General features: G+C 43.1%; 1 protein-coding gene across 5 annotated transcripts in view; it reads left to right on the top strand.

Annotated features, from left to right (window-relative positions):
* Nucleotides 1-16653, top strand: part of LOC117513713 (glutamate receptor ionotropic, kainate 2) — a 1177061-nt gene that overhangs the window by 1081794 nt on the left and 78614 nt on the right. Inside the window, exon 17 of one of the 5 annotated variants that reach the window (XM_034173959.1) lies at nt 6058-6177. The exons of the other annotated variants lie outside the window; for them this stretch is intronic. Coding sequence (XP_034029850.1) covers nt 6058-6147 — 90 coding nt within the window. The 3' untranslated portion in view covers nt 6148-6177. Of the gene's footprint in view, nt 1-6057; nt 6178-16653 lie in introns of those variants that run through there. 5 annotated transcript variants of the gene reach the window in all.

Below are 16653 nucleotides of genomic sequence, written 5' to 3'. Positions count from 1 at the left end.
ACAAATAAAACTGGTTTTTGGGACTTCCAATTTGACTAAGACTAAGAGACAAGCTTTCAAATGAATTAAAGCTCTGTCTGGGTTTTTGATTAATTAATAAGCTGGAATGGAAGATTGCTGCTAATCCTCCGCCCCGGCCCGTGCTACGAGCATTCTGACAGTTAGTGTGACTCGGGGGTGTTGACTCATTTAAACTAACATATTCATCCTGCTGTAACCAGGTTTCTGTAAGGCAGAATAAATCAATATGTTGATCAATTATTATATCATTTACTAACAGGGACTTAGAAGAGAGAGACCTAATGTTTAACAGACCACATTTAACTGTTTTAGTCTGTGGTGCAGTTGAAGGTGCTATATTATTTTTTCTTTTTGAATTTTTATGCTTAAATAGATTTTTGCTGGTTATTGGTAGTCTGGGAGCAGGCACCGTCTCTACGGGGATGGGGTAATGAGGGGATGGCAGGGGGAGAGAAGCTGCAGAGAGGTGTGTAAGACTACAACTCTGCTTCCTGGTCCCAACCCTGGATAGTCACGGTTTGGAGGATTTAAGAAAATTGGCCAGATTTCTAGAAATGAGAGCTGCTCCATCCAAAGTGGGATGGATGCCGTCTCTCCTAACAAGACCAGGTTTTCCCCAGAAGCTTTGCCAATTATCTATGAAGCCCACCTCAAATATAAAAAAAAAAACAGCTGGTAGGGTTCTTTGAAAGATGCAGGAATCTGCCTTATATCAGGAAGGACATTGGAAGTATTACAAAAAAAAAAAAAAAAAATTTGAATCACACACCATAAAAAACGTAGCATTTATCAAGCGAGCAATACAAATGTGACCCATTCTGTTCCTCTGTAAATAACCCATGGTCACAGACATACAGTCATGAAATGACATGAATGAGAAGCAGTTTCCTTCATGTCCACATCTGCTGGCGCATCTCCAACCGGCCACGCTCATGTGTTTTGTAGACGACGTGCCACAGGACACCGCGTCAGAGCTCACATGGGTGACGTGACAATGAGATCGCCTGCTGCGTGTTCTGATCTGACGGTCCGTTTCAACCTGGGAGCAGTCTGTCCATATGCACGCTGTGCGCACCTTCACTCCCTGCAGCATGTCACCGTCGCAATGATATACATTTTTATTTATGTCCACTTGATAACAGTAAACAGACATGCGCATCACAGTGGACAGCTTTTTGTCCATGTCTATCCAAATGCAGTACGTGGTGTCCAGCTGGACTGTCCAGATCTACAGATTTCCACAGCAGCTTCAGTGGGAGGATACACCTCCTGTCATCTTAGCGCACAGACCAAAGCCACACTCATGTCAATCAATCAATCAATCAATTTTTTTATATAGCGCCAAATCACAACAAACAGTTGCCCCAAGGCGCTTTATATTGTAAGGCAAGGCCATACAATAATTATGTAAAACCCCAACGATCAAAACGACCCCCTGTGAGCAAGCACTTGGCTACAGTGGGAAGGAAAAACTCCCTTTTAACAGGAAGAAACCTCTAGCAGAACCAGGCTCAGGGAGGGGCAGTCTTCTGCTGGGACTGGTTGGGGCTGAGGGAGAGAACCAGGAAAAAGACATGCTGTGGAGGGGAGCAGAAATCGACTCATGTGTGACTTAGACAAATTTCTCTGCGAGTACGGAAGTGATTGTCTGCAGTCTGTTATTGTGCCAAGAGTGCGACCGGCTGCACATTTTCTAAGTGCCATGCAAGCGGTGTTAGGTGTTCGTGTGTGTCACCTGGAATTTGGCCAGGACCTGCCGTGAGAGGGTGTGATAGGTTCGCACAGTGCACACTTTCACTTTCAGGCACTTTTGTGCGCAGATAGTTGTAGCAAAACGTGTACGAGGTGTTGGAGGCAGGGACGACAATACACGGTTTGCACACGATTCCTGCGTCATGCACACTAAGTGTGCACTTCATCCAAACGTTGCACTATGTGTGAAGTGGCCCTTAGGTTCTTTTTCTAACTGAATTCAAGATTTGTCTTTTGATTAATTATACAAACAAGGAAAACATTATAACTTTCCTACTAAAATCATATTTGTACAGTGAAGAATAGACGTGTTCTTTCCCATGTTGACCTGCAGGGGGAGGTATGGGTCTGCTCCAAATGTTGGACATTAATCCGTAGCGTCTGTGGGGAGTGTCTGTGCTTTTATGACTCTTATCTTGGAGGGAGAGGCTTTTTGGCTTGTAACATCTCTGGTTTAGGCAGGTTTATTTCACCTGTCCAGTGTCTGATAACTTGTGCTGACTGGAGTTTAACCCATTCTGGCTTTCAGGAGAACCTTTGAAGTAGAATTGTGTTGTGGACAGTGACTGCTCTTGATGGCGTGTGCTTGAAGATGACTCCACAGAAATTTCACAGAAAACCGCCCCTGTGATACTGTGACTTTCAGGTCAAATGATAACACACAGTCCTTTCAGTTTAAATCATCAGGCCTTTGGAGGGTTTGTAGAGACAGTTCTCTGGGGAAGGAAAACATTCATGAATTTTATTTTGTGTGATTCAATCAAAGTTAGATTTGTTCCAATCCCAATCAATGTGGAAATGAGCGCACATGCAGAAGTACCAATCTCCTCACTGTCCACGCCTTCATCTGAATATGCTAATTTATTGAAATAGTTTGGTTGTGTCATGTTGATTGTACCATAAGTGTGAAGTGTACTGTGTTTGATGACATCCTCCATTGTCTCTGTGTTGTCCCATGTACAAATTAAAGCAGTTGTAAAGACAGGAGTGCAAAAAAGACGAAGCTGTGGCTCGGTCTTTGTTTTCTCACACAGCTCGCCGCATTGTGAAATGAAAATGAAATGACCATGTGGATGTGTGTGTGTGTGAGGTTATATAAATGCTAAGGCTTAGCACAGTGCACACACACTGAAATCAGAAAAACGTGGTCAGTCTATTGCAGTCAATTACATTTGGGAAACCGGCTGTCACTACAAACTGCGCTTTAACCCTCTGGAGTCTTGGCTACTTTTCTGACTACTTTTGATTTTACCTTCATAATTTACCTTAAAAAAAAAAAAAAAAAAAAAAACATTTTACCTGGCCTTGTTTGGTGTCATTTTTTTTTCAGCACAGCATTTTTCTTTTATTCTGACATACTGCATTAAAAGAGTGACCCAGTATTCATCCCAAAAACATAAAATTCGAATCAGAAAAAAATGTTTTTTTTTACTGTGAAAAACAAAAATAGTTTTAATGAACCATTTTCATAACTTAGAATGTAAATATAAATTGTAAACTTCAAAAATATATGTAAAAATGTAACATAAACAAATTTATATACAACAATTCACAATAAAATGCAGAAAATGCTTTTTTGTTTAGTTTTTTTTTTTGTGTGTGTGTGTGTGTGTGTGTGTGTGTGTGTGTGTGTGTGTGTGTGTGTGTGTGTGTGTGTGTGGCTATTTCCATGCAATAAGATGCCACACAAATTATATTTGTGCCACTCAGAAAAACAATTCCTATCCAATGCACATTAGAAGCTCCAAAAATTTGTACAGATATTCCAGCTCAACATCCATGGGTATTTTAACGTAATTCCTTGTTTTTGTAGCATTTTTTATTGGTGTTGGTACAGACTGTCCTGGCTGTGTTAGTGGCCAAAAATAAAAAATAAAAAAATAGAAAAAGGTGTTTTAGACTTTGGGGAGGGAAAATCTCGACCTGAACTCCCGTGTTCTCCACCACTGGAGCCCATTGTGCTGTTCTCCAGGACACGGCGCTGGAGCAGAGTCCTGGAGAAGATGGAATGAGAAGCGCGTGGTCTGATCCTCTGGGCTGATTGTGCGCACAGATTGGTGGATCCACCTGCTCTGGTTTGTCCAGACGAGAACAATAAAGTCCACTTCATCATCAGTGGATTAATCATGCTGTGGTTCAAACTCTGATGATGTGCTCCACGCTTCGATCAAAAAAAAAAGAGAGACTTGACGCACTGTTCCAAACGCCTGATTATTTTGATACTAAATAAATAAAATAACGACACCACATGCCACAACACTCCACCACAAACACTAAAACACACTACAAGCACGGCAAATATCACACAACTTTCAAAACTGATTGCCATCTGTTTTTTGCTCCACATGAAACCACACTTTTCTTCTCTCAGCAAGCAAACTATGTGGATTGGGAATCATTGTTTATTTGGCAATATATTTTATACCAGTGACAAAGAAAAATTTGTGAACTGTTTTTAACTTGTTTGCTGTCGCAGACAGAGAGAGAAAGAAGAAAAGTCCCATTCGCAAAATCCGCATGCGCATACACACACACACACACGTGGGGTCTGTGTGTTGTCATCAAACCCACATGGCGTTGATGATTTTAAATGTTTAGCTCCTGAGTTTTCCACCAATGTTAACACCCCTTTCTCCTGCTGCAGATGAGGGAGTCGTATTTCATTCTACCCCTCTCTCTCCTCAGCTGAATAAGGAAATGAGTCGTTTTTGCTGCGGGTGTCTGCAAAACATGCAGCGATATGAGAATATTATCCCAAAAAACCTCACCTAAATAATTAATCATAATTCAAGTTATACTTGGCCTATTAACAAAATTCAACAAGTGGTGTGCAGGTTGAATTCCACACATTCAACATGCATTCAAACAGACATTCAGAATGGGTGTCCACATTAACCAATCAAACCAGATGTTCAGGTCATTTGTGGGTGGGTCCATGAAAATACTTTTAGGCATATTAGTCAAATACTGTCAGAAATGCAGGGGTGGTGGCCAAGTGGTTAATGGGCTTGGTTGCGAAAGGACCCCAGTTCAAACTGCACCTCTGCAACATTTCTGCATGTAATATAGAGTTGTGTCAGGAAGGGCACCCAGTGAAAAACTTGTGCCAAATCAACATGCAAATCCACCTTGGATCTGCTGTGGCGACCGTGAGTGAAAACAAGGGAGCAACCGAAAGGACTTACTCGTCAAATATTATCACAAGGGTAATATCACTGTTAAGAAATGATTGTTTTGTTAAACATCAGTGGTTGAATGACTCCACAAGTTAGAAGATGGAATGTGTGCTGACCACAGCCACCTGCGTGATTGGAAGTTAGAAGATGGAACGTGTGCTGACCACAGACACCTGCGTGATTGTAAAGTGGAAATGGAGACAGATGGGAGAATTTTTTAATATAAAAGAAAAGAATGAAAAGTGACGTAAGGTGTGGGAGGTCCAACAATCTTGCAGCCAATGGATTTTCTTTTTGACACGAGGAAAGCCAAAATCAAAAAAAGATATGATTTTGTTTTCCATTTTCATGTAGGTAAAGAAGCATTTTCTTTTTTGTTTGTATTTATGTCAGAAAACAGAAGAAAAAAAACAACAATTTGCTATCTGATTTAAATTATTTGTGTTTCTTAACCCAATTTGGAAATGTTAAATGTTTGTATGAAAATCCCATTTTCTTAATCCTTGTCTTTATTTTTATTATTATTGATTTATTGTGAGGAGTTTTGTGTGTTGATGATGAGTGCTAAAGTAGACCTCTGTGGAACCTGCTGATAATGTGCAGCATAAACATCAAAAAAAAAAACCCTCTGTGCTCAGCTTTTGGCCAGGTTTTTGATTATCTGTCACTTGCTTGCTGCTCCCTCCCCCACCTCCATAAAGATGCTCCAACACCAAACTTGACAAAACCTTATTTTAGAACCAGAGCACCCACTTGCACTTGACTGGACGTTCTGCTACTGTGTGCTCCTTTGTGCACGGTGTAAGATAGAGCCTGAAAGAACAAATAGGAGAATTTTCAAAAATGCTGCAATTTGCTTTAATGTGTCTTGTGTCAGAGAGCAGATGGAAGGATGAAGCTCTGGTCTTAGTTCAAGCAGCACATGCTGTACAATTACAAAGAAACCAAGTTAAACGTATGAGAAAAGTTGCTGTATGAATTTCCGACAGCGAATGATGTCACGACTTTTTCATCTCCATGCTCATCTGTCAGATTTCCATGATTACCATGGTGTCCCCTTCCTCCTTTCCCTCCGCCTCCTGCTCTTTCTCCCTTCTTCCTCCCTCAGCTACTCCTCCGGTTCCTGCTCCCCCTTCTCCTCCTCCCACTCCTCCTCCTGCTGCTGCTTTTTCCTCTCTTCCTGGCTGCTGCAGAATAACCTGGCTCTCGGGGTGCAGAGACCACCAGCTGTGTGTGAGGAAGCCATCACATCACCCCCGCACACACACACACACACACACACACGCACACATGCTCACTCACACACACAACCCACCTCACACACACACATACACACAAACACATGCACACAAACAAAACACACACACATGAACACACACATGAACACACAAACATGAACACATATACACATGCACTCACAGACACACACACTCATGCACACGCACACATATACACACACACGTACACACACAGACTTGCATGCACACACACATGCATGCAAATACACGTGTATTCAAGCACATGCACACACAAGCACAGATGCTCACACACATACACTTGTGTACCTGCACACATACACAACAGGCATGCACACACTTTCCAACATACATACACAACACAGACACAAAACTACAAAACACATGCACACACATCTACACATGGACATCCAATTTCAATCCTCTGAGAGAAATGCAGTCACACACACACATACATGTTCACACACAAACACAAAGAAACACGCACGCACTCATGCTCACACACACGCATACACAACAGGCACACACTCTTGCACATGCACATGAAAACATTCACAAGGACACATTCACATACACATGTACAGTGGGGAAACTAAGTACTGACCCCCTGTCAGTTTTGCAGGTTTTCCCAACTACAAAGAATAGAGAGATCTGTAATTTTATCGTAGGTACACTTCAACTGTGAGAGAGAATCTTAAAAAAAATCCACAAATCACATTGTATGATTTTAAATAATTAATTTGCAATTTATTGCATAAAATAAGTATTTGACCCCCTAGAAAAACAGAGCTTAACAATTAGTACAGAAACATTTGTCTGCCATTACAGAGGTCAGACGTTTCCTGTAGTTCTTGACCAAGTTTTCACATACTGCAACAGGGATTTTGGTCCACTCCTCCATACAGATCTTCTCCAAATCTTTCAAGTATGGAGTTTCAGCTCCCTCCAAAGATTTTCTATTGAGTTCAGGTCTGGAGACTGGCCAGGCCACTCCAGGACCTTGAAATGCTTCTTGCGGAGCCTGTCCTTAGTTGCCCTGGGGGTCATTGTCATGCTGGAAGACCCAGCCATGACCCATTTTCAATGCTCTTACTGAGGGAAGGAGGTTGTTTGCCAAAATCTCGCAATACATGACCCCATCCATCCTCCCTTTGATACGGTGCAGTCATCCTGTCCCCTTTGCAGAAGAGCACCCCCAGAGTATGATGTTTCCACCCCCATACTTCACGGTTGGGATGGTTTTCTTGGGGTTGTTCTCATCCTCTAAACATGTTAATTTGAGTTGATTCCAAAAAGCTCTATTTTGGTCTCATCTTACCACATGACCTTCTCCTGTGCCTCCTCTGGATCATCCAGATGGTCACTGGTGAACTTAAAACGGGCCTGGACATGTGCTGGCTTGAGCAGGGGGACCCTTGCTGCCCTGCAGGATTTTTAAACCATGACAGCATCATGTGTTACTAATGTAATCTTTGTGACTGTGGTCCCAGCTCTCTTCAGGTCATTGACCAGGTCCTCCTGTGTAGTTCTGAGCTGAATCATCCTTACCCACAAAGTGAGATCTTGCATGGAATCCCAGACCGAGGGAGATTGACAGTCGTCTTGTGTTTCTTCCACTTTCTAATAAATAATCATAACAGTTGTTGTCTCTTCTACCAAGCTGCTTGCCTGTTGTCCTGTAGTCCATCCCAGCCTTGTGCAGGTCTACAGTTTTGTCCCTGGTGTCCTTAGACAGCTCTTTGGTCTTGGCTATGGTGGACAGGTTGGAGTGTGATTGATTGAGTGTGTGAACAGGTGTCTTTTATACAGGTAACAAGTTGAAACAGGTGCAATTAATACGAGGTCTGTCCAAAAAGTATCGGACCTTTTTATTTTTTGCAAAAACCATATGGATTTGAATCACGTGCGATTGCATCAGCCAAGCTTGAACCTTCGTGCGCATGCGTGCGTTTTTTCATACCTGTCGGTTGCATCACTCGCCTGTGAGCAGGCTTTGTGTGAGCTAGTGGTCCACTCCCTCTTGTCGGATTTTTATTGCGAATAAATGTCTGAATGATTTGGAGCTTTGCTGCATCAATTGTTTTCCAGAAACTGTGAGAGACCTCCAGGAGGACACCATTCAGAAAATGAATATGGCTTTCAGGGACAATTTTGTGGGGATTACACAGAATAAGGAGTGTTACTGCCGCTTTAAGGACGGCCCACAACTGCTGAGAGCGCGCCGCGCTCCCAGCGCCGATCGACAGGCTCACACCCCGCTGAAACAACCAGAACATTTCCAACGTGAAGGCTTTGTTGATCCGGGACGTCGTCTGGCTTTCACAAAAAAGCAGAAGACGTGGACATCAGCACTTTTTCGGCACATTCCACTGTTAAAGGAGTTTTTTTCATGGAAAGAAAAGTGGACGGATGCGCCACCGTGCCGTTCATGGCGCGGTTCAAAACCACCTCCGTGTTGGTCTCACAGGACAGCTTTGAGATGGCTTTCAGACGGCTGTCGGTGGGTTTTCAGTCGTGTGACTAACCGAGAATTGTGCATGAGCTGGACATGTCAGTACATGTCCTGTGAGGCTTCATCACGGCGTTGCTTTGCGTCATACGGCTCCACCGTGATGCGCGGAATTCCTCCGCTCCTCTTTCCATGACAAAAAACTCTGTAACAGTGGAATGTGCCGTTCATTTCTAAACTGGACGCTGTCTTAATCCGGTATGTCGTCTGACTAGCACAGGAATTGTGAAAAGACGTGGGCATCAGCACTTTTTCAGCACATTGAGACAGATGTGCGGAGGAGTTCCGCGTGTCGCGGTGGAGCCGCATGGCGCAAAGCAACGCTGTGATGAAGCCTCACAGGACATGTTGGGGCATGTCCAGCTCATGCTCAATTTCTCGGATAATGACAGACTGAAAAGCAACCGGAAGCCGTCTGAAATCCACCTGAAAGCCGTCCTGTGAGACCAACATGGAGGTGGTTTGTGCCGCGTAATGAACTGCTCCATGGCGCATCCCTCCACTTTTCTTTCCATGAAAAAAACTCCTGTAACAGTGGAATGTGCCGAAAAAGTGCTGATGTCCACGCCTTCTGCCTTTTTGTGAAAGTCAGACGATGTCCCGGATCAACAAAGCCTTCACGTTGGAAATGATCTGGTTGTTTCAGCGGGGTGTCAGCCTGTCGATCGGCGCTGGGAGCACGGGCCGTCCTTAAAGCGGCAGTAACACTCCTTAATCTGTGTAATCCCCACAAAATCGTCCCTGAAAGCCATATTAATTTTCCGAACGGTGTCCACCTGGAAGTCTCTCACAGTTTCTGGAAAAAAACTGATGCAGCAAAGCTCCAAATCGTTCAGACATTTGTTCGCAATAAAAATCCGACGAGAGGGGTGGACCGCTGCTCACACAAAGCCTGTTCACAGGCGAATGACGCAACCGACAGGCGTGAAAAAACTCACGCATGCGCACGAAGGTTCAAGCTTGGCTGATGCAATCACACGTGATTCAAATCCATATGGTTTTTGCAAAAAATAAAAAGGTCCGATACTTTTTGGACAGACCTCGTACAGGTAAAGAGTGCAGAATAAGAGGGCTTCTTAAAGAAAAATTAACAGGTCTGTGTGAGTCAGAATTCTTGCTGGTTGGTGGGGGTCAAATACTTATTTTATGCAATAAATGCCAAATAATTATTTAAAAATAATACAATGTGATTTTCTGGATTTTTTTTAGATTTTGTCTCTCACAGTTGAAGTGTACCTATGATAAAAATGACAGACCTCAATATTCTTTGTAGGTGGGAAAACCTGCAAAACTGACAGGGAGTCAAATAACTTATTTCTGCCACTGTATGCACACACACGTGCACACATACACAACAAATGGTCTCACAGACACACACATTGCACTAAACACACATGCACAACACACACACAGAAGCAGGTATACACAACACACACACCAAGCATGCATACACACTCACACGTGCTTGCATGTGTGAGTGAGTGTATGCATGTAACTGTCCAAGCTCACAGAAACAACCGAAGGATCTGGGTGTTCTCACCTACACAGCAAGCCAGACATTTTACTTCTGCCAAATGCTGCATGTGGGGTGAGCCCAAACAAGTCCAACCAAGCTTGGCTGAGCTGAATCCAAAATAACAGCAGATGAAGAACCTAGTGTTAAATTTGTCACTGTTTTACATTTATTCTTAGTCTTAATCTTTCGTCAGATGTTCATTTTAGTTTTTAGTTATATTCAGTCATTCAGATACCATTTTATTAAGTCATATTTTAGTCAACTACAACCCAATTCCAATGAAGTTGGGACGTTGTGGAAAATGTAAATAAAAACAGCATACAATGATTTGTAAATCCTCTTCAACCTATATTCAATGAATACATCACAAAGACAAGATATTTATGTTCAAACTGATAACCTTTATTGTTTTTGTGCAAATATTTGCTCATTTTGAAATGGATGCCTGCAACACATTTCACAAAAGCTGGGACAGTGGTATGTTTACCACTGTGTTACATCACCTTTCCTTCTAACCAACACTCAATAAGCGTTTGGGAACTGAGGACAGTAATTGTTGAAGCTTTTGTCGATGGAATTCTTTCCATTCTGCTTGATGTACGACTTCAGTTGTTCAACAGGCCGGGGTCTCTCTTGTCGTATTTTGTGCTTCATAATGCACCACACATTTCAATGGGCAGTGTCTTGCTGAAATAAACAGGGAAGTCCTTGAAAAAGACGTTGCTTGGATGGCAGCATGTGTTGCTCCAAACCGGATGTACCTTTTAGCATAGATGGTGCCATCACAGATTGTGTAAGTTGCACTGCCATTTGCACAACACACACCCCATACCATCACAGATGCTGGCTTTTGAACTTAGCTCTGGTAACAATCTGGATGCTCTTTTCCTCTTTGTCTGGAGGTCATGACGTCATGATTTCCAAAAACAACTTTGAAATGTGGACTCATCAGACCAAGCACACTTTTTCAACTTTGCGTCTGTCCATTTCAAATGAGCTCGAGACCAGAGAAAGTGTGGTGGTTTCTGGATGTTGTTGATGTATGGCTTCACTTTGCATGGTAGAATTTTAACTTGCACTTCTAGTGATGAACTGTGTTAAGTGACAAGGTTTCTGAAGTGTTCCTGAGCCACGCAGTAAGACCTTTACACAGTTGATTTTGATGCGTGCAGCTGAGGGACTCGAAGATGACGGGCACTCAATGTTAGTTTTCGGCCTTGCCACTACATGTAGAACGTTCTCCCAGATTCTCTGAATCTTCTGATTATATTATGGACTGTAGATGATGGAATCCCTAAATTCCTTGTAATTGAACATTGAGAAAGATTGTTCTTAAACTGTTGGACTATTTTTTTCATGCAGTTGTTCACAAAGTGGTGATCCTCACCCCATCTTTGCTTGTGAATGGCTGAGCCTTTTGGTTATGCTCCTTTTATATCCAGTCATGAGTGTCCTCAGTTGCCAGACACTTATTGAGTGTTATTAGAAGGAAAGGTGATGTAACACAGCTTTTTTTTAAATGTGTTGCAGACATCCATTTCAAAATGAGCAAATATTTGCACAAAAACAATAAAGTTTATTAGTTTGAACATTAATGTCTTGTCTTTGTGGTGTATTCAATTGAATATACACTCAACAAAAATATAAACGCAACACTTTGGTTTTGCTCCATTTTGTATGAGATGAACTCAAAGATCTAAAGTTTTTCCACATACACAATATCACCATTTCCCTCAAATATTGTTCACAAACCAGTCTAAATCTGTCATAGTGAGCACTTCTCCTTTGCTGAGATAATCCATCCCACCTCACAGGTGTGCCATATCAAGATGATGATTAGACACCATGATTAGTGCAGAGGTGTGCCTTAGACTGTCAACAATAAAAGGCCACTCTGAAAGGTGCAGTTTTGTTTTACTGGGGGGGGATGCCAGTCAGTATCTGGTGTGACCACCATTTGCCTCATGCAGTGCAACACATCTCCTTCGCATAGAGTTGATCAGGTTGTCAATTATGGCCTGTGGAATGTTGGTCCACTCCTCTTCAATGGCTGTGAAGTTGCTGGATATTGGCAGGAACTGGTACACGCTGTCGTGTACGCCGGTCCAGAGCATCCCAAACATGCTCAATGGGTGACATGTCCGGTGAGTATGCCGGCCATGCAAGAACTGGGACATTTTCAGCTTCCAAGAATTGTATACAGATCCTTGCAACATGGGGCTGTGCATTATCCTGCTGCACATGAGGTGATGTTCTTGGATGTATGGCACAACAATGGGCCTCAGGATCTCGTCACGGTATCTCTGTACATTCAAAATGCCGTCAATAAAATGCACCTGTGTTCTTCGTCCAAAACAGACACCTGCCCATACCGTAACCCCACCGCCACCATTGGCCACTCAATCCACAACACTGACATCAGAAAACTGCTCACCCACATGACGCCACGCACGCTGTCTGCCATCTGCCCTGAACAGTGTCAACCGGGATTCATCCGTGAAGAGAACACCTCTCCAACATGCCAAATGCCAGCGAATGTGAGCATTTGCCCACTCAAGTACATTACGACGATGAACTGGAGTCAGGTCAAGACCCCGATGAGGACGATGAGCATGCAGATGAGCTCCCTGAGACGGTTTCTGACAGTTTGTGCAGAAATTATTTGGTTATGCAAACCGATTGTTTCAGCAGCTGTCCGAGTGGCTGGTCTCAGACGATCTTGAAGGTGAACATGCTGGATGTGGAGGTCCTGGGCTGATGTGGTTACACGTGGTCTGCAGTTGTGAGGCTGGTTGGATGTACTGCCAAATTCTCTGAAACGCCTTTGGAGACGGCTTATGGTAGAGAAATGAACATTCAATACACGAGCAACAGCTCTGGTTGACATTCCTGCTGTCAGCATGCCAAATGCACGCTCCCTCAAATCTTGCGACATCTGTGGCATTGTGCTGTGTGATAAAACTGCACTTTCAGAGTGGCCTTTTATTGTGGGCAGTCTAAGGCACACCTGTGCACTAATCATGGTGTCTAATCAGCATCTTGATATGGCACACCTGTGAGGTGGGATGGATTATCTCAGCAAAGGAGAAGTGCTCACTATGACAGATTTAGATTTGAGGGAAATGGTGATATTGTGTATGTGGAAAAAGTTTTAGATCTTCGAGTTCATCTCATACAAAATGGGAGCAAAACCAAAAGTGTTGCGTTTATATTTTTGTTGAGTGTATATATATATATATATATATATATATATATATATATATATATATATATATATATATATATATATATATATATATATATATATATATACGAGGTCTATGGCGAGGTCTATTCATCATTCTTCCGCTCCGCTTTCCATGACAAAAACTCCTGTAACAGTGGAATGTACCGTTCATTTCTAAACTGGACGCTGTCTTGATCCGGAATGTCGTCTGACTAGCACAGGAATTGCAGAAGACGTGGACATCAGCACTTTTTCGGCACATTGAGACAGACGTGCGGAGGAATTCCGCGCATCGCAGCGGAGCCGCATGGCGCAAAGCAACGCCGTGATGAAGCCTCACAGGACATGTTGGGGCATGTCCAGCTCATGCACAATTTCTCGGATACTCACACGACTGAAAAGCAACCGGAAGCCGTCTGAAAGCCACCTGAAAGCCGTCCTGTGAGACCAACATGGAGGTGGTTTTATCCTGTGCCATGAGTGGCATGGTGGTGCAATCCTTGGCTTCTCTTTCCATGAAAAAACTCCTGTAACAGTAGAATGTGCTGAAAAGTGCTGATGTCCACGCCTTCTGCCTTTTTTTGTGAAAGTCAGACGACGTCCCAGATCAACAAAGCCTTCACGTTGGAAATGATCTGGTTGAATCAGCTTGTCGATCGGCGCTCGGAGTGCACCGTGCTCTCAGATGCTGTGGGCGGTCTTTTTAAACCGGCTGGAGCACTCCTTAATCTGTGTAATCCCCATAAAAACGTTGCTGAAACCATCTAAATTTTTCCGAATGGTGTCCAGCTGGAGGTCTCTCACAGTTTCTGGAAAAATTGATGCAGCAAAGCTCCAAATTGTTCAGACATTTATTCACAATAAAATTCTGACGAGAGGGGTGGACCACTGCTCACACAAAGCCTGCTCACAGGCGACTGACGCAACCGACAGGCTGTGAAAAAACTCACGCATGCGCACGAACAGTTCAAGCTTGGCTGATGCAATCACACGTGATTCAATACATATGGTTTTTGCAAAAAATAAAAAGGTCCGATACTTTTTTGGACAGACCTCGTATGTCCACCTCCACTGTACCCCAGCCAGAGAGGACAAAGGAAATGTTGATGTATGTGGCACGCATTCATAATGTACAGTGGGTGTGAACAGTGCGCAGTCAAACCGAAAGCACGTATGCCGCTGCGCCTCTCCGTGGTCTCAATATCTCAATATTTGGTCTCAAATATTTGCTGTCTCTGGGACTGACTGAGTTAAACCTGCACTGCAACCTTGTATTCCATTTTTTTATGTTATATTGCACTGTTTTGTATAGTTTGAACATAGCACGTTGTTATTATTCATATTGTGGAAGCTGTCAGGACTTTCTAAATATTTGCAAAAAATCTGAACAGGAGCTTGTTTTTTTTAGTTATTTCCATCCTATTTTCCATACCCGCTTACTCCAGTTAAGGGTCACTGGGGGGGGCTAGCCAGCAGTCATATGGCATGAGCCAGGGCACATCCTCGTCAGGATGCCAGTCTATTGCAGGGCCACATATACAAAGACAAACACATTCACACCCGCGTGCACACCTACGGACAATTTAAAGTTTCCAATTCACCTAAAATGCATTTCTTTGGATGTGAGAGGAAGCTGGAGCACCCGGAGGGAACCCACACAAACATGGGGAGAACATGCAAACTCCACACAGAAAAGCCACAGGAGGGAATCAGTCAAATGCAAAAGGTCTGTTATATGGCTGTTGTCCATTAATACATTGGGTGTTGTGTGCATGCGGGGGGGGGGGGTGCCAAACCATAATCTCCCCTAGGGCACCAAAATGACTAGAGCCAGTGTCGCCGAAGAAACAGTCCCCACTTGATATTGGTTGGCCCTGCTTTCACTGCAGATGCATTAACAGATGCAGTTAACTGATTATCACCTTGTTTCTGCTTAAAACTGCACACCAGTCATCATCTACCTCAGTGACAGATATCTGAAGCTTTTGTACAACACTCATTTCCACATAAATTCAGCATTATTTCCCAGAGGTGGGACGAAGTCACTGTCAAGTCATTTTCAAGTCACCAATCTCAAGTCAGCTTGCAAACAAATTGGTGGTCATTATGACTTCAGACTTGTGACTTGCCGATTGATGACTTGAGAGTGACTTGCTGGTGACTTTGTCCCACCTCTGTTATTTTCATCAGAAAAGGCGGGGAAACGATCAGAGCGCCACAGCAACTCAAGCTGCTACCTGTTGCATTCACTGCGCATCTGTCATTTCAAAGCGTCACAGAATATTGCTTCGTTTCTGCTTAAAATGGTCTCGTTTCTCCTTAAAACTGACTTTAGAATGATTTAAGAGGTTTTACCTTGTCATCTGATGGTTAATAATCCCATTAATCCATTTGATAGCTTTGGGTGAAGGGATTCCATCTCAGACGTGCTGCTGTGGTAAGAAATGATGCATATAAAAGGAGCATATCCCCAAAAGGTTCAGCCATTCACAAGCAAAGATGGGACGAGGATCACCACTTTGTGAACAACTGCATGAAAAAATAGTCCAACAGTTTAAGAACAATGTTTCTCAATATTTAATTGCAATGAATATAGGGATTCCATCATCTACAGTCCATAAATACTGAATGCCGTGATCTTCAATCCCTCAGGCGGCACTGCATTAAAAACCAACATCATTGTGTAAAGGATCTTACTGCGTGGGCTCAGGAACACTTCAGAAAACCATTGTCAGTTAACACAGTTCATTGCTACATCTACAAGTGCAAGTTAAAACTCTACCATGCAAAGTGAAAGCCATACAATAACAACATCCAGAAATGCCACAGATTTCTCTGGGCTCAAGCTCATTTGAAATGGACAGACGCACAGTGGAAAAGTGTGCTGTGGTCTGATGAGTCCACATTTCAAATTGTTTTTGGAAATCATGGACGTCATGTCCTCCAGACAAAAGAGGAAAAAGACCATCCAGATTGTTACCAGCGCTAAGTTCAAAAGCCAGCATCTGTGATGGTATGGGGGTGTGTTAGTGCCCATGCCATGGGCAACTTACACATCTGTGATGGCACCATCAATGCTGAAAGGTACATCCAGGTTTTGGAGCAACACATGCTGCCATCCAAGCAATTTGTTTTTCAGGGACGTCCCTGCTTATTTCAGTAAATGGACCTCAGTCTGCAGTTCATCTCCACCTGAA

Source organism: Thalassophryne amazonica, chromosome 7 (assembly GCF_902500255.1).
Source record: "Thalassophryne amazonica chromosome 7, fThaAma1.1, whole genome shotgun sequence".
NCBI classification, from domain to species: domain Eukaryota; kingdom Metazoa; phylum Chordata; class Actinopteri; order Batrachoidiformes; family Batrachoididae; genus Thalassophryne; species Thalassophryne amazonica.
Note: the sequence above shows the minus strand (reverse complement) of the source record. Positions and strands in the feature narration are given on the sequence as shown.